The sequence below is a fragment of the Cyprinodon tularosa genome, unplaced genomic scaffold (genome assembly GCF_016077235.1).
Source record: "Cyprinodon tularosa strain WSP-4 unplaced genomic scaffold, ASM1607723v1 ctg12, whole genome shotgun sequence".
Lineage (NCBI taxonomy): Eukaryota > Metazoa > Chordata > Actinopteri > Cyprinodontiformes > Cyprinodontidae > Cyprinodon > Cyprinodon tularosa.
In genome coordinates, this window is record NW_024038003.1 from 106406 (window position 1) to 125164 (window position 18759).

The 18759-nt window shown below is 35.8% G+C and overlaps 2 protein-coding genes across 2 annotated transcripts; both read left to right on the top strand.

Moving 5' to 3' along the window:
• Positions 1-2004: 2004 nt before the first annotated feature.
• On the top strand, positions 2005-2952 carry LOC119774338 (C-C motif chemokine 4 homolog). The gene is made up of 4 exons (XM_038271797.1): positions 2005-2162; positions 2269-2377; positions 2453-2527; positions 2648-2952. Exons 1-4 carry the CDS (start codon positions 2087-2089, stop codon positions 2700-2702), a joined length of 315 nt encoding a protein of 104 aa, XP_038127725.1. The 5' UTR covers positions 2005-2086; the 3' UTR covers positions 2703-2952.
• A 5293-nt stretch (positions 2953-8245) lies between these two features.
• On the top strand, positions 8246-9249 carry LOC119774347 (C-C motif chemokine 20-like). The gene is made up of 4 exons (XM_038271808.1): positions 8246-8496; positions 8612-8717; positions 8841-8915; positions 9043-9249. The coding sequence occupies exons 1-4, from the start codon at positions 8418-8420 to the stop codon at positions 9059-9061; spliced, it is 279 nt and encodes a 92-aa protein (XP_038127736.1). The 5' UTR covers positions 8246-8417; the 3' UTR covers positions 9062-9249.
• Positions 9250-18759: the final 9510 nt, after the last annotated feature.

Below are 18759 nucleotides of genomic sequence, written 5' to 3' on the forward strand. Positions count from 1 at the left end.
ATAACCTGTCTTTTGAAAAGTATAATTTTTCATTTATTTTCATTTAAATCTTCTGCCATGAAAAGCGTTCCTGCATTTTAAGAAAATACCAATTAACATCATCCTAGCTCTGCAGTACAGGGCTGGCAGCTTCATGTTTTAGGGTGTTTTATTTGCCCCTTTACATAAGCAGAGGTGTCAAGTAACGAAGTACAAATAGTTCGTTCCTGTACTTAAGTGCACTTTTTAGGTATCTATACTTTACTCCATTACTTATTATTCTTCCTTCTTCTGTCTTCTACTCATTACATTTTCACACAAGAATCTGTACTTTCTATTTCTTACATTTTTAAAACAAATGTTACTCATTACTCTTGGCTTCGGTTTAATATTTATAAATATTTATTTAATGTCATGTGTGCCATCCACATTTGGTGAAAACTAGTGTAATGACTAGTGAGAACGTATCGGGAGATGGAGAAAAGAGACCAACAAGAGGCCAATTTAGCCCTATCTGAATATTTCAAAATAGTCGAAATTTGAGCTTTCAATTCATATACTGGCATCTGGCTGTTTTTTTTAAAGGATACTTTATACTTTTATAGTTTAAGTAGTTTTTGGAGCACATACTTTTTTACTTTTACTTGAGTAAAGAGGTCAAGTTGATACTTCAACTTTTACCAGTGTTTTTAAACTGCAGTATCTATACTTCTACTTATGTAACAGAAGTGCATACTTTTGACACCACTGCACAAAGGAGGAATGAACATCATATGAAGTTCTAAAATGACACCTGAAATAAACCTGGTATTTAAAGCTCTGTCATAAATGGGTCGTCTAGATGGACAATGACGCTAAACATACTTTTCAAATAGTAACAAAGTTGCTGACTGTAGCAATACAAACACCTTTGAGGCACCATTTTCAGCAGCCATTTCCGAGCTCTGAGCTCGGGCCCATCTTTTGTAGATAGACCGTCACAAATTTGTGCAAATGAAGGGACTTAGGTACCCTGGTTCAGTTAGGACTAATACATCCAGTAAACCCTTTTGAAAAGCTGCCGGAAGGATGCTAAAAATGTTTATGCTCACCATATAAGACAACTCTACCAAGCAATGAGGAAATGTAAACCTGTGCAATTGAAAAAAGAAAAAAAAAAACAGTTGTTTTCAGTTATTTTTACTCATAAAGTAATAGTTTAGTCTGATTCAGTGTCAAAAAGGGTGATAAGAGTCAAAAAAGGTTCTGATTTTGTCATTTGAAAAATATAAAACAGCTTTTTAAAATCTCGTATAAAACAGTTACACAAATGGAAAAGAAAAGATTTTTAATTTTCCTCTATTGCGTGTTTGGGTGGGTAGAGAAACCATACTTTTTGTTCTAAATTAAAACAGAATTCCTAAAAAGGCAGTCAGATACTTTTAAAGCTCTAGTATTCACAGCTTAAAAACTACAAATAGAACAGAAAGAAAACTTGAAAGATAATCATCATTTACATATGAAATAAAATAAATGGGAAGATTACAGATAAGCATATTGAAAAAAATATGCGTTATATATATTTTTATCTATTTTATTATATTTATTCATTTGAGCAATTAGTCTTAAATATATAAATAAACATAAAAGTATTTCATATATAATTGCATTTGATGATTCCTGGAGAACCAATGGAAAATATGAAGCATTTCATGTGTGGAAGAAGTGGAATCACATGAATGGAACATTCATATCAATTTGTGGGAGTATTGCAACTTTTTGCAGCTGATTTGTATAGACTTTAATAATATTTACTTTAAAAAAAGAAGTACTTTCACTTGTTTCTTTTTTTTTGATAGCATCTGTAAACAAAAGCAGCAGATCCTATTCACTGCTGAATTTACTTTACTACTGAGACAAGTCACAGTCATTTTCTTAAGCCTTTGTTGGGGAAAATGCTGGGGCTTTTTTCTGCTGCTATTACAAAACCATTCCTGTGGGCAGAGCTTAATGTTTCTCCTCTGAAGTATATATAAGGCCTGTGTGCTGAGCAATCTCCATCCACCTGAGAGGGAACAGGCGAGACCACTTTCAGATCACAGCAGCATCTGCCTACAAAGCTAAAGTTATGGTATCAGTCAAAGTCACAGTGGTTGCTGTGACACTTATTACTCTTTGTGTCCTGGCTTCAAACAAGCATGCAGGTAAGCCTTGCTTCCATTCTTCTGTTTTAGTGACTATACAAACTCATATGAGACACATAGAGATTTGCAGCATAATTTATAATTCATCTTTTATCCTTTCTTACAGCTTATGTTGGTTGCTGTCGAAGACACATAAGGGGCAAAATCCGATTTGAGGAAATCAAGGGCTTCTCTGTGCAGAATAACACAGAAGTCTGTCCCATCAGTGCCATCATGTAAGTGATTATGATCAAATTACTTTATATACATAAATGTTTTTTTTTATTAACTTTGATTTCTTTTTAATTCAGTTTTCACACAAAGAGAGGCAAAGCATGTGCCAACCCTGCTCTGGAATGGGTGATGGACTACGTCAGCCGGATAGAGTAAGTAGTTTAATGGCATAAGAAAAATGCTGAAATATGTAAAAAAAAAAAAAAAAAAAAAAAAAAAAAAAAAAAAAAAATGAAGACATGTAGCATTTCCTAAAACTGATCTCATTACAGATATCAGGCACAAAAAGTTCACCAGAGGGCGCAAATGAAGAAACAAGGGTCCTAGAGGAAGAAGCTATGGAGGACTCAGAGGCCAGCTGCAAACATGTTGAAGATCTGTACAAATAAAAAAGGCTTTGCTGTTCATAGAGTAGAAAACACCAGCTTAATAAGCAATACTGACAGCCTGATGCTGCAAAGCAATGCATATATTGGCTCAGTTGTAAGAGCACTGAATGTATTTTGTTCTTTATATTGATAAATATTTTCTTTTTGTACTAATTTTATACAAAATAAAAAACATCCTTCAAAAGAATCACCTGTCTGTCTGTCCTGTGTAAATTGAAATAATTTTGGGTTGTTGGAAGGATCATTTATAGAAACTTTCTTTGGCCCTTTTAGAGGTGTGACACATTTGATCTGCGTGCAAATCCAACTCCCTCCTCGCCTTTTATCTCTTTCAGGAAATTCCACCTTTGGAGTTTTCGAGTATTGTAATCGGAGCTGAAAACGAGATGATGAAAGATAGAGAAAGTTACAGGAAACATGTTGTTTAAAACCATGCAACAGATCAGGCTTTGCATGCTGACTCTCAAACCTCATTGCCAATGAAAACAGCTTAAAAAAGTCCTTATTTAAACTCTTCCAGGGAAACTTTTTAAATTGTGGGAAATTTTGAATATAGTGTAAATCAAGAGATCGCTTCAGTTAGATGAGTTTCTCTAACACACCTTAATCCCGCAAAAACACACCAAACCTGTTCTGCGTGGGCATGACGAAACATAGGAAACCAGTGAGAAGTTTGCCTGCATCATTATACGCATGAATTAAATCATCTTAATACAAATGGCCTTTTCATGAGGCGCTGAACATTCATTTTGTAAGATTGATTATTTATGGAATCAACAATTTGGGGGAATTTTCAGAAGATTTGCATTGCATGTTTAGATTGTTAATTTTGTCTAATACGAACTGTTTTAAAATGATCTACTTGCTTAAACATATAAATCCAACAGCACACACACGGCATGAATGTCTTAAAGAGAGCTGCTGGCGAACCACATGTTTTGCAGGCGCCTTCATATTTTAAATGCATATTTTGTGCAAATAAAAAAATGTAAGAAAGAGTTTGATTGATTTAGTTTGTTTCCTGCCATATAGCCACCCTAGGCATTTCAACCTGGAGAGACTCGAATAGAGATCTTGCAGCAATGTCACTGCTGAAGGCAGTTCTGCATAGAAATGTCGGTCTATGTTAAAGGCGTCCGCACAGAGTCTGACTCTGTTGGTGAAACGGAGGCTGGAGAATGAGGGGAGCCGTGGGGAGTTTAAGAGCTGAAGGTGGAGGAGAGATGCTGTTAAGCACGAAAGAAAGGATGTCCTGGATAGTAATTGGCTTATGAAGGCGTGGAGCTGCAATTGGCTGGAGCAGAAACTCATAATGTGCAGATTGGTTGCAGGTGAGAGTCCTTCAGTTATAAAATCACATAGTTAGTCCGTTCTTTATTTCAAAACCAGTTTTGCTTTGTATTTATTATTATTTGTCAGTCCACCTTTTAGTCCTCTCTTCCAAATGGACATCCTTGGATGAAAGAAAGTTGGTTAACATGTTTAAAGACAGCCAAAGCAGTACCAGGGGTATAGTCTTACATAAATTTCAAAATCATAGCAGACCTGTGAAGAAAATGTAGTGTTAATTTGGTCAGATGGCTTACCCTATATATACTGATTTTCAGTGTAAATCAGAGATGGGAAGTAACGAAGTACAAATACTTCGTTACTGTACTCAAGTAGATTTTTCTGATATTTTTTACTTTACTTTACTTTACTACTTAATTTTATGGCGACTTTTTACTTCTACTCCTTACATTTTTACACAAATATCTGTACTTTCTACTCCTTACATTTTAAAAAATTGGCTCGTTACTTTAGTTTTGAATCATTTCAATGGAGTTACCGTTATTATTTTTCACGTCATCAGTCCCAAATTCAGTCTAATTGGATGGGAATCTACGTTGCATTTGACGCACCACTACAAGATGAATCGACAGATTCGGCGGTATTCATTCGCGGCAAATCATTGCAGCTTGGTGGCGGTGGCGTTAGCATAGTAGTATGGACGACGAGATGATTGAAAATGAACACAACGGAGATCTAGTCCTATTGGCAGACATCCATTTAAAATGTAGGCAACGGCATGAAAAAAGTGGTTTCTACTTTTACCTTTATACTTTAAGTAAATTTACAAGCCTGTACTTTGTTACTTTTACTTGAGTAAATAAGTTTAATCAGTACTTCCACTTTTACCAGAGTATTTTTTAACACAAGTATCTGTACTTTTACTCAAGTACGGAAAGTGAGTACTTTTGCCATCTCTGGTGTAAATCAGGGAACAAAATCATCAGAGCACCAACTCACAGCAATGTTTCCATTATCTTCCCCAGGTCTGGTTTATTTTTTGTACAGATGGTAACAAAACAAACAAATAACAAAAAACAACTAATAAAAGTAGAGGTCAGAAAAACTCACAGTAGTAAAAATGTTTCCTTTACTATAAATATCACTGTATTCAAATCAGCAGCAGAAGACTGCGATTCGCCCACACATATAAAAATGTGTTCCATTAATTTGTTGTTTATATATAAACACACGCGCTCAAACATGTTGTGTCGCACTATCGTTGCGGGGACTTTCCGTTGACCTCTATTCACTTTGCATTCATTTCTATGGCCTATATCTGACCCTTACCATTACAGTACCAACGCTGCTTAACCGTAAATCTAATCTGAACCTAATTCACACCCTAGTCTTAAGCCTTACACCCACCCTAGCAGGAGAGCTTTCTCATGGGGACCAGTCGTTGGTTCCCACAAATACCTGTAAGTTCTCTTTCTGGGGTTTGGGTTAGATTATTATTATTATTATGGTGAGGTACGCACTGATAATGGTTAGGTTTAGGTCTATTTTCAGGGTATTGCTATGGAAGGGTTCATACTGAAAATGAATGGAAGTAATTTGTAGGCAAAACATGGTTCTCACTACATATAGCAAGATGAGAATATGTGAGTGTGTTAGTTCAGCATTCAAATCCAAGTTCCTCCTCAAGTGAAGTCAGTGGACAGTAATCATAATTTAGGTTTGGAAGTTGCTAAATTTACACACATCTGTACAGTTCAACCAACCAACATATTCTCATTATCAGTTCGTATGAAATCGTATGAAAAGTTATGCACAGTTTTTCGTACGTTTTTGACGTTTTTCCTCAAAAAAACAGATCAGTGCGCATGCGCAACCAGACAGACGAAAAAAGCAGATCCGCGGAAGGACGTAAAACTGGGGAAAACAGTGCAATAATTACTTCTTCATGTCTCTAACTACGTTGCTTGCTGTTTTGTATCTTACGGTGCATAACTTTTCGCACAATTTCATACGAACTGATAATGAGAATACGCTGAACCAACACATTATATGACTGAGATCAGGCTTATTAATGAATGAAAAAGCCTCCTTAAAGTTTTTGATGTCCTGAAAGAACTTTGTAATTAATCAGACTGTATGTTTAGGATCATTGTCCATCAGGGAGACTCCCTGACTGACTTCTTTTGGTGTCGCTTCAGTTATTCATAAAACGTTCTGTCCTCATGATGCAATCTAGCATATATTATAACCATCTCTACTCCAGTAAAAGACTCCAGAAACTATGAAGCACAACTGTGCTTCATAGTTGAAATGATGTTCAAGGCAAAAGGTGGAAACATTAACTTAAGTAAATTGTATGTCAGGACAGTGGTTTTCAACTCAGTCCTCAGGAGCCTGTCCTGCATGTTTAGGTATTTTCCTGCCTTCACACACTGGGTTTAGTGTTAGCACATTCTTAGTTTTCTGTGACTTGTGGAAAAGAATATTATAGTCTCCAAATGATAATATTTGGATGCGGTTGAAAAGTTCACATCATGAAAAATGAACGCCGGATGCTGCACAGAGCAGCTGCACTTAAAGCAAAAGAAGGGGATTTATTTGTGTTAGTAACAAGAGAAAAGTTAGCATTATTTATTTATTTTATTTGTAAAAGACAAAAGAATGTTTAATAGGATTGCTTGTCTTTTATTCAAATTTTTATTTTTGCATTTTATGACTTTGCAGCTTGGTTTGTTTATAAATACAATAAACTATAATCGACAAAGTAGTTGAAGTTAGAAAGTTAAAAGAAAACTAAACCAAGTAGTTTTTACTGTAAGATAGATAAAAAAACAGATAACAAAATTAATTAATAAAGTTGTCATTAAAATGTTGAGTAAAGCTGTCACATCAGTGTTGGCAGATAAAACCTGTAACATTATGTAAAGCCTATCAAGTCTGATGTAAATTCTCACTGTACTTGATTAATTGGAGTATTAACATTTACCGTCTAGCAGAGGAAAGTGTTACTGGGAATTATGATGGACTCAGAATACTATCTTTATTTTTGAATCAGTAACTGAAAATTATCTCTTGGGACACAAACCTAGGACCTCACAACAAGTAAAGGAGCATATCTACAATTACACATCTTTTTAAGTGGTATAACCAGCAGGCTCTCTAAGACACGGGATTTGTTTGAGCAAAATGTACTCAAATTGAGGAAATCTTTATAGAAATGGGTAACAACAGTATATAAAAACACAGAAAAATATTTTAGTTTAACTTAAAAGTTATGTAAAGGGCCCACTTTTGATAGGAAAAATGCTTAGAATTTAAATTATTCCTGTGTAAATGTTCTGATGGGTGTTTTCATGATGAACACCGGTTTAATTTGTACATTTCATTATGTAAAATGTGTAAAGTTTATTATATGTGTTGGTTCCCTGCTGCAGAATTAGGATTTTTAAACTAAAATACAATTTTACAATTTAGTGAAGCTAGTTAGGTTCAATCCTGAAGCCAACCTTGAGCGTTCCTCCTTTTGGAAACACTTTTTTTTTTTTTAAACCAACAAAAAAAAGGCCTATGTTTGAGGCCATTGTCATTCTGTAACAACTGCATCCAGATATCAATCAGCTTGTTGTCTTGAAGATGCTTCCAACAGAAGATTATCCAGATGATGATGCTGCCACCACCATGCTGGACAGTTGGGATAGAGTTATGGTCTTGGTTCAAAAGCCACGTTATGACATCTGTTCTTTTTTTTTCTATCGTTGTAATGTTAATCTAACTATGACACATACTTCCAACATTTAAAGTTAAAAGGGGAAATGTATTATATCCATTCCAAAAAAAGAAAATTAAAAACAATCCATTGGACTTTTTATCCAAGAAACCTTTCTGATTCTTGGATGGAAGCGAAACGTTTTCAAACTTGAAAGCAAAGTCCAGTGGATTGTTTTTAATTTTTTTTTTTTTTGGAATGACTATGACCTGGATGACTGAGAATCTTCACCAGGGTATTATATCGATGTAAAAAGATGACTTTTGGAGAATAAAACAGGAAAGTAAATCACACAAATTAAATATCCATCCACCTACTCTCTATATAAAGCATTAAGATAAGAAATTATCTGATTATGGGAAGCTGTTCCACAGCCTCACCCCCCAGAGGAGCTGGTTTCCTACTCTCACTGATCACTACCGCCTCCAACACAAAGGAAAAGGACGCAACAAGATCTCCATTTCAAAACAAACGACTTCCGCGCATGCTGCTGTTTTCCCATGCGCAGACCTTGTTGCATCGGCTATTGTCGGCCACCCAGGAGAAGACAGAGACCACTTTTACATCACAGCAGCATCTGCCAGTAAACTTGAAGCCATGGCATCAATCAAAGTGTCTGTGATGGCGGGGACACTTTTCACTCTCTGCGTAATCCTGGGAACAAGCGCGCATGCAGGTAAACTTTGCGCTCCATCTTTTCTCCCTTTTTCTGTCATACATACTTATTAATATGTCACAGAGACCTGCAGTGTAGTTTTTTTTTTTTTGATGATCTTCAATTTTGCTTCCAGCTTATGTCTGCTGCAGAAGATACATGAGGGGAATACTCCCATTTTCAGATATCACTGGTTTCTCTGAGCAGAAGAACTATGAACTGTGTTCGACAAATGCCATCATGTGAGTCTCTCAGTGATTCCTTCATTTTAATTATTACCGTTTCACTGTCCAGACTATTAAATTATTATTTCACCATTTGTAATATAGCCCGTGCAATGACTTTGATTCCTTCTAAAAATCCAGTTTCCACACAAAACAAGGAAAAATATGCGCCAACCCAGACCTGGAATGGGTGAAGGACTACATCAAACGAATTAAGTGAGTAATCCTTATCAATAAATTAATAGGTAAATAAAAAAAAATAAATAAAAAAAACTGATGATGCTAAAATTTTGTAGACAAAAATGGAGATATGTAACATCTGTTCAAACTGCTGTCATTCCAGATCTATGGTGCAAAGGTAAAGGACAACTACTGCATTTATTTTATAAGTCTCCATAAAAAGAAAAGATTTTGATGTTTTTTTTTTTCTTAAGTAAACATAATAATAAAAGCAACATCTAATAAAGCAACACTGTATATATAGCCTGTATGATGTCCTTTATATTCATGAAGTTTCTGTTTTGTACACATATCACTAAATAAAGTCACTCTTCAGAAATAACCGTCTCTTGGGAAAATCTGTAAAACAAAAAATTCAATCTCTTAAATTCAGGGATAGTAATTCTGAAAATTTCAGAAAACCAATGTAGTTGCATCCTTGCCTGCTCTGAAGGAGGTAAGGAATAAAATATAGTATTATAAATGGAAACAGCCTGATATAAACTGGTCATATCAATAAGAAAATCCAGGTAGCATGGGGCTTAACGTTGGGTGTTATATTTCAACTTTATGGTTAATTTCATGGAATTATTTTGTCCCTAAAAGTGACCTCTGGCAGACAGTTAATTGTTTATGTTAAAGACCTGCAGGGGAATTCTCACTGGTAATACCTGTTCCTCAGGAACCAGATATTTTAACAGCTGTATAAATCGAAAGCAAATCTGGGAAAGCTCTTTATAAGGTTCATACTCTCAATAGTGATAAAACTCATTAAGATACTGAATTCTAAATTCTATATGTACCAAAGAATTCTAGAATTGTGCTGCTTAATGTGGCTGCACAGGTGAGTAGCTCTGCTTGGCTTACTTTTTTTATTGAACTTTAGTTTATTCGTTTCTGGAGGGAGTTTTAATAATATTTTTTTCTTTTTTAGATAATTGTTATGATGTGTAACCGCAGCAACCATAGCAAATTGATTTCTTACACCTGGGAGCAGCTAATTATAATCCCCAAAGCTGCGATAATACATCAACTACTTCCGAGCCGGGGCTGCAGAGCAGGAGCAAGGAGAAGAGAGAGGAAGAAGAAATTTAAGCCATCTCTTCCATCAATCATCATATGTAATGTGAGATCTTTAGGAAACAAGTCAGAAAAACTCCAAGCGTCAGGAAGGACTGAGCCAGAATATCGACAATGCAGCATTATGTGTTTTACTGAAACGTGGCTGCAGGATCATATCTAGAACTCCAGCATCTGTCTGTGAGGTTTTATGATCTTATGAGCAGACAAAGTCAAAGAAGATTGGAAAATTCAAAGTAAGTGGGTTGGAAGGGCATGTGGACAACAGATGGCTTCATCCAGGACATGTTACTGTGAAGATTCATCAATGGAGCCCAGATATTGAACCGCTAGAAGTTGGTTTTCAGCCATGTTATTAGCCCAGTTTACCAGTGTCCCGTTAGTAACTGTTTACGTTCCACTTACTGCTGTTGCTGACACTGTATATGAGGTAATCAGCTGCGTTGTTGCTAAGCTCCAGACACAAATGCATTTGTGGCAATATTATGATATATAAGTATTGTTACCTTGACTTTAAAGCAATCACTTACTGTATAAAGAACATAGATTCAGCAACTGTAAAAATGAATATGCCTCTAACAGGAAGAAGTTTCCAGCACAGGTCTTACGCTTGTTAAATGGTATGATGTGAACTGAGGTTTTAGCAGACAGAGCACACAAAGGTAATACAAAGCACTGATCCAGGAGAACATTGTAATTAAGAAAAGAAAACATTTAATGATAACAGCTACTGGTTTCATTTAGGGATGTGAGCTCTGAGCCACTATTCAAGTCTGGCTGATGAATTGAGTTGGTTGCAGTCATGGACGTAATTTGGATGGGACACAGGTGACATGTTCCCCTGCACTTTTTCAAAAGTCTGTTTTGGTCCCCTGCACTTTTCACTGTCCAAAAACATTGTTATGCTGCAATACACGACATTCAGACCAAGTAGGACTGAGCATAAAACTTCAGCACAAGATGAAGCCTGATTCCCTCAGTTAGGACCGCCCACAAGCTCCTGATTTGCCCTCCGTCTTTTCTTTTGTGAAAGGTTGTCACCGCTGTTACTCCTAAGAAGCTCACTTTACAGACATTTTTGAGATAACTTAAATAGTCCAGGAGTTATACTCTTTTAGAAAAACATTTGTCTGGAAAAGCGACAGTTGTTGAGGGAGTCTGCTACTGAAAATTATTTTCTTTTTTCTTTTCTCGGATCACGTAATCTAGAATGGTTTTAATATCAGGTGTATTCATTTACACAAATCTTTGAATTGGTCTCGTGTATGCGTGTGTTTGTGTGTTTGGTTATTAGACTCACTGCCAGGATGTCTGAAAAAAGAAAGAGAGACATAAGAGATTTATTTAAACTTTAGTCAAAGTGTTACATTCAAAGAACTGTAACACCCATCCTAAACACCTTTACTGGGTCCTTAGAGCAGCATATCCAATTCAAGATTCTCCACTTCATTTTAAAGCTCTGAATAACCTTGTAAAATAAATTAGTTTTCTTAAAATTTCTGATAAATTCAATTCTATTTATATACCGCCAATTCACAACACATGGCATCTCAAGGCACTTTACAATTCAATCAGATCATACAGTAGAATTGATTCAGTTTTCTATCTAAGGAAAACCAGTTGATTGCATCGACTCACGCTAAGAATGCCCGTAGCGACAGTGGAGAGGAAAAACTCTGTTTTACTAGGAAGAAACCTTCAGCAGAACCAGGCTATATGTGAGTGGCCATCTCTGCTGAGGCTGATTGGGGTTCATGCAGATCAATTATATTATTATTATCATCAAAAAAGGAAAAAATATATTATCTAGGATTGTGTTTTTATATATCCAAGTTCATAACAAATTTAAAGCTGTGTGTTTTTAGTCTACATTGACTGTTGCACCCCAAATTGTCCAATTCTTCATGTCATGCATCCATGTATTTTATAAGGAGAGGTCGATGCAAGAGAAAGTGGAAGAAACAAATACAGAAAATCTAATAGAAAACACACTGAACTTATGTATAATAGATTGAAAATACTTGTGTCACCCCGTCTTCTGAAATAAAAATTTTGTCCATATTTGCAGTGAAAGCTGTGTTCAAAAGAAGAACATGGGAGTTAACCAATTAAAGATGGTGTCACTGCTGAATAGAACACCAGGCTATAAATAGCTACTATAAAGAGAGGAGAAATTAGCAACCATAAAGTTAAAAGTGAAAATCAGCCACACAGGCAATAATCCCACTTTTTCATTTTGCCTTTATTTATTTAGCACACCAAAAAACCTTATCTGGAAGTATTAACATTCCTTAGTTTTGAACTGTTACGGCACATTTAGTCAATTTCTATATATTAAATTCTGCTAAATACCTTTTACTATTTGTTGTGTCTTCCTGTTTTTTCTGTGGCCTGACGGCTGACACCATGTAAGACAAATGGATGGAGTCTGGCAGGTTTAGTATGATTCAGGTAGTGTTGATTTGGTGGTACCATGCAGAGCTCTGCCATGGGAGAAGAATACTTTTTAGTCCCTCATTTAATCTTTGCATAAATGCTTTTGTTTTTTTATTATTTAATTTTCTAACCTTACATTTAGTAATTGGTCCTTTAACTTAAAGGACTCATTTTTCTAATTTTCAGGATCTGACCCAGCATGGATAAAGACAGGTAGGACTGATTTAAAGCAGTTTTTAGAAAAGTCAAGTCCATGGGATTCACATGGAAAATAATATAGTGTAATTTTTCTAGATTTTTGTTGATTTGCATAGTTGCTCTTAAATAATCACATTCTAATAAAATAGCTTTTATATATTGAAAAAAACTTAAAGTTGACTAAAAGCCTCTCTATCATTAAACTGGTACATAATTTTTTTAGGTGTGTGACACAATATTAGACCATGCAAAACACAGATTTGCCTTAAAAAGCCTCAGAAGGGCAACATTTATCTGCAAGAATTAAACCTGAACATAAAATTATGTTTTTGTTTTTATAAAGTGTTTTTTTTTATGTTTTTTTGTTGTTGTTGGCATTCATATAAATATACTGGTGTCATAAGGTGGTATACGTCTATTTTTAATTTATAGCCCCTCTCTGAGAAAACTCAACCAGCCGCCACTGCCTTTAAGTCAGTCCTCCAACTAGCTATGTTAAAGTCCTTTTTGATGCTTAAATTCAACAATAGATGCTGTTTCCGTTTCTGATGGGACAGTATTTAAGTCCCCTTTGTTTTTTGTGTATGTGTTAAAGGAGAATTCCGGTTTTTAACACTTTTAGCCCATTTTCTGTAGTGTCCAGGATGAAATCGAATGATCGACACCAAAATTTTGACAATTGGTCCTGTCTCTGCTTTTTGGCTCATGCAGAATCGCCCCCTGGCTGCTTCAGAATGGCTTCCATTGTGCATGTCCGATAATGTCCTTAAAACAACCTTAAACTTTCTTTTTTTTAAATATGCTACTCACCGGGTCGTCAGCGCTGTTCAATGACGTTCCAAAAAAAGTTTCGTGAAGAAAAACCGTTCCTGTCTTGTTTTATTTAGCATTTTGTAAATCCCAGAACTATTTTTTCCGATACATCACAACCGCTTATAAACTTCCGCTTCCCGTTCGAATCTGAAGAGTTGCACACTCCAGACCACTAGTTGGCGACAATGTCTCTATACTTTGGGAATGTATATGAATATGTCCTCTTCAAGAATCCACCTTTCGTATTCCATTTTCAGAGTTTTTTAAAGTGTTTAACAGAGACGTTAGCACCTCGACGTCGGAGTACACAGAGTGAAGCAGAAACACTTGGGCCTTGCGAAAAGACTACAACTGTGTAAACAGGCCCCATTTCCGTTTCCGGTGGCGGAGGGATATTGACTATTCCAACAGAACTCAATGGGATTTACAAAATGCTACAAACACTACAGGAACGTTTTTTCTTTACGAAACTTTTTTTGGAACGTCATTGAACAGCGCTGACGACCCGGTGAGTAGCATATTTTAAAAAAAGAACGTTTAAGGTTGTTTTAAGGACATTATCGGACATGCACTATGAAAGCCATTCTGAAGCAGCCAGGGGGTGATTCTGCATGAGCCAAAAAGCAGAGACAGGACCAATTGTCTAAATTTTGGTGTCGATCATTCGATTTCATCCTGGACACTACAGAAAATGGGCTAAAAGTGTTAAAAACCGGAATTCTCCTTTAAGTTTATTTTGCTTGAGCAGTTTGTTTGAAATATTAGGATTTTTTTCCTTTAGTTTATTTTTTCTATTTTAATCTTTCTGAAATAATTGTTTGAACTCGTTTGGGGAAATACAGCTTTTTTTCTTTAGAAAATTAACACTGTCCTCATGCGTATCTGGCTCTTAACCAGTGGCACCTATTCTTGATCTCTCAGTATGTCTGATTTTAGCCATTTAAAGTGCTCAGCCACTGTAGCCATCTCAGCAAATTTGCTGTAATATTCATCAACTTTTCAAACCACTCTTGTGACTTTTTATGTTTGAAAAGTGACCAGAGAAAAATCGAAAGAGTTTTTGTTGTGTTGGAAACTTTAGCGCATCACTTGAAAAGGGCTGATCAATCGTGAGTTTCTGTCTTCAGACAAACACAGGCTGACTTCTGTCCCTTCTACAAACTGTGAGCTTTCAACAACATAAATGTGTCAACAAGGGGGGTGAGGTTGCTTGAGGACCCAAATGCAGAGATGAGTGAGGCAAAGATGAGTTCTTGTTGGTTTGATGAAAAACTGAGACAAACATCCAAAAACATAGAATAATGAGAATTAAAAAAACAGCAAAATTTAGGGAAAACTCACATGGGGAACCAGAGACAAGCAAGCAACTAACAACAAGGAAGCAGCACTGAGTGATTACAGAGGTGGTGAATATAAGGGGAACAGAACAAAGGATGGACTAATGGGTTGAATATGGAGCAGGTGTGAATGGAAATAACTAGAAGGAAGCCAAGGGGAAAGGAAACAAGCACAAAAGGGAAACAGAGAGTAACTATAAGACTGCTGGAATATAATGCAAAATAAACCAAAGATCAACAAAGCAGAATAACTGATAACTAAGAAATAAAAGTCCCAAAAGGAGAGAACCATAGAAAAATGTTCAAGAAAGGTTTTTCAGCCTCATTAAATGTAAACACAGAAGGAGGCCAAGTAGCTGCCTTATTAGCTTTTAGGAAAATATTCCTAAAATGATGGTTATACTGAGCTGCTTATATTTGTCTTACAATTAATAATGTCCAAGTGTATTTGTTTTTGTAATCGCACTTCAGTTCACATTAAAACAATTGATAATATTCTGTTCACTTAAATTATTTTTCATGAAACAGTTGTGAAATGCGCAAGTAAATGTTTCTATGAAAACCGACTATCACTGGAGAGTACTGCAATGCAATATATATTATTCATACACTTCAAACATACAATGTGTGGATCTGTGGAGGTAAAGACCTAATAAACAGCATTCGTTACAGACCGTTCTTGTTCTCCATTGCAAACAATATTTTTAATAATGAAAGAAAAAAAATACAGTTTTTTAGAAGCTTTTACAAATTTGATAACTTAAAACTTTAGGGGTAGAAAGTGATAATAACGATCACAACAAAATGAATAAATTGACTTAGAGGTTATTAAAAAATGGCAAGTCCAGACAGGATTACGAGGGTTGCCATCATCACAGGGTCCTATAAGCATGAAGCTAAAGACTATGAGCTCCACGCATAAAGCTTTTACATCCGCTAATGCTTTATGTAATGTATACATTTTCTTTTTTTTTCTTTTTCACATAAACCAGTTTACAACAAAAACATTTTGGATTTACAAAACATTTGTGGCGAAAATATGATTGTATCCAATTTAGCCAGGAAAGGCAAAGTTTTGCTGTATTGCTGACAAAGAAGAATTTTGTCTTGAGTAGCTATAGTAGCTACTCTGTTACGGTGGATCTGAAGCAGCCTCTGATTGAAGGCACAGAAGATGATGCACGGGGCTATCAGCAATGTTCTGTGTTTAATGAAGTATCCTGATTTAAAGTAATCTCCAGAGTTTTCCCAGCACCCATAAAGAAAACAGTCAGCTCTCTTTATCGGCTCAAACATTGATGGCTAAGCTTTCTCTAGTACTTCAGTCTGCTCTGTCCCTCTTTGCAGGTGCTTTCCTGTTGCATCATCAGTCCAGTTTGTTGTTTAGATGAACACAGAGTTATTTCCTCTCGTACACCACCTCCACTTCTTCTACCAACTCTTTATCTGCTTTTTTTTTTACAATCTTCTTTGTTATACTACATTCAAGTAATTAACTAAGAAAAAGACAGGCCACAATGTAAAAAATTTCAATTAAGGAAAGTTCTGCCTGAGAAGAAAGCCAAAGAGTAATGTGATGATCAGTCCAGAGGCCATACCTGAAATGCTTAAGATTATTATAAACAAGGAATAAAGCAGTAAATATCTGAGGCCTTTTGAACTAATCTAATGAGAATAGATGGAATTGTCATTTTATTACTGGAAATATAGATATTGTTCTAAAATAAGTCTCTTCTAACCCCTATTTTTTAAAAGCTTGAGAAGATCAAAATCAATTTTGTATGGTAATCGAAAGAGAGAGAGATGTTATGGAAACAAAATAATTAAAGGTCCATAGTTTGCTCATAAATGACCTTGAATCTACAGACTGCTAAATATTTCACAGAATGTTTAGCAAGACATATTTTAACATTAGCTGTCACATCTTTATTTAATGCTATCCAAGCAGCTCCTGTGGATGGTTAGTTTTATTTTGTTATGTATCAGCTCAACCATTTGCTCAGTTTTTTCTTGAGCTACAGTAATGGCATGCTCACATTAGTATGTTGGCATTGAGGAATTGCAGAGAGGGAAGCAAAACAGTTGCAGTAAATAACCCAGGGCACGGGATCAAACCAGATCGGCCCCATGAATGATGTACGGCAGCCTCTGCATTTGGTGCACCTCTCAGCCACTGATCGCCTTAGCAAAGCACTTCTAAACATCAAGGGTTTAGTTTTTCTCGGCTGGTCTTTCTTTTACGTCTACGGCTGTCTTGCAGTAAGACATTTTAATTTCACTTTTTTTTTTTTTTCTAGCTCAGAGATGTGTAGCTTCCTGTTATATGAAAAACAGGTTACCTCTTCTTGCTGATGAAGCAGAAAAACAGGCCGGGTTGCCGAACGTGTTATGTGTAAAGAAGTAAGTGGTTTGCGCTGCTGATGGAGAATTCAAACACAACTGCTGAAAACACATAGAAGCTTTCACTCACATGCCAACATTAACAGTTAATCCTAGCAAGGTTTGCGGGATGAGGACAATTACTGTGACATAATGATAGAATCCATGAAGCTTTCTACCTTTTTTTAAGTCACAATCAAAGTACTTCACAGGGACTTTATGAGATAGAGCAAACCCAATTTAATATAGAGATATGAAGTGGAAGAAAAAAAGGAATATATGATTTGCAAATCTGTTTCTAATGGATAACCTGAACAGTGTGGAGGATATTTGTATTCAGCCCCTGTTACTTGGATTACCCTAAATTAAATTGGTGGTAACTGACATGGTGTTCTGAGAAGACGTCAGAGGGAGGGAGAAAAAAAATGATCACAAAGCATCAGGAACACCAGGGAACACAGTGTACATGGCGAAAATATAAAGAAGTTTAAAGGTTAGTTTATAAACGATTGCCATACTTTAAACATCAAAGATGGCTGTTCATTCACATTAAAATTATTAAGTCATAACATCAAGCCGAATCAGAAGCAGCTAAGAGCTTCAAAGTTGCACGTAAAGAGCTTCAGACACGTACAGGTGATTTCATCATAATCTTACTTTGTGGACCTTTTGTTTCTGTTTTTACTCTTTGGGTTCTCAAGTTTGCTTTATTTTGTGTTGTTCTCTAGATTTATATCCTTTTTTTTGTATTCTTGGTTTTGCTCTTCCTGGTTATCTCTTTTTCCTACATAATTGGTATTGCTTGTTCCCTGGTTTTAGTTAGTTATTTTTCCTTAAGTCATGTTTTCCATAGCCTGGGTTGTTTTCAGTCCCTCTTCTTATCTTGTAGTTTTCCCCTTGGTCATTGCTTATTTTGTAATCATTAGTATTATTCCCCTTTAGTCTTATTAATTTTTTTTTCTAGTTACCCTTAGATACTGTTGTTTCCCCTGCTTATTCTTTGTTGGCCCCTAGTGTCCTCTCCTTTCCCCTCAGCCACTTCTAGTTACTTCTGTCTAGACCTGCTCCCTATCAACTTATTATCACTCCTATTGTTTCTGTCTCCCATATATTTACCTCCTGTATAAGTTAGTCATTGTTTGATCCTCATCTTTCCTTAGGTTTATTCCTTCCTATGCTCTCCTAGTTATTTTTGGTTCCTCAGTTTCTTGTCGATTGGTTCTGGACTATGGATTCTGTATTTAACTTTCTTTAAATTTTACAGGCAATCATCTCTGCCTCTTCAGCTCTGCATTTGGGTCCACAACTAACATCCTCTAAGTGGATGTTAGTTGTTGTTGACTTTGCAGCACAAGTTTATTGCAGCACAGCCACAAACCTCAATTCAATAAAAAAAAAAAAAAAAAACTACAAATCAATATGAACCAGTGACAAAATGACAACAAAATGAAAAAAAAAGGATGATTTCAATACAAATGTTCTTAACATTCTTTTCATTTTAACTTAGATCTACATTTCACATCACATTTGGCAAACCATCTCTACTATGAAACCTATGGTAGATGAAACACTGTTTGCATGGTGGAGGTGAAAGAAGT

Excerpts from the sequence above, each read along its gene's own strand:
- LOC119774347 (XM_038271808.1), top strand. The coding sequence starts at position 8,418 with ATGGCATCAATCAAAGTGTCTGTGATGGCGGGGACACTTTTCACTCTC. Across the intron at positions 8,497-8,611 it reads GGGAACAAGCGCGCATGCAG|CTTATGTCTGCTGCAGAAGA; the intron begins GTAAACTTTGCG and ends TTTTGCTTCCAG. Across the intron at positions 8,718-8,840 it reads TGTTCGACAAATGCCATCAT|TTTCCACACAAAACAAGGAA; the intron begins GTGAGTCTCTCA and ends CTAAAAATCCAG.
- LOC119774338 (XM_038271797.1), top strand. The coding sequence starts at position 2,087 with ATGGTATCAGTCAAAGTCACAGTGGTTGCTGTGACACTTATTACTCTT. Across the intron at positions 2,378-2,452 it reads TGTCCCATCAGTGCCATCAT|TTTTCACACAAAGAGAGGCA; the intron begins GTAAGTGATTAT and ends TTTTTAATTCAG. Across the intron at positions 2,528-2,647 it reads GACTACGTCAGCCGGATAGA|ATATCAGGCACAAAAAGTTC; the intron begins GTAAGTAGTTTA and ends ATCTCATTACAG.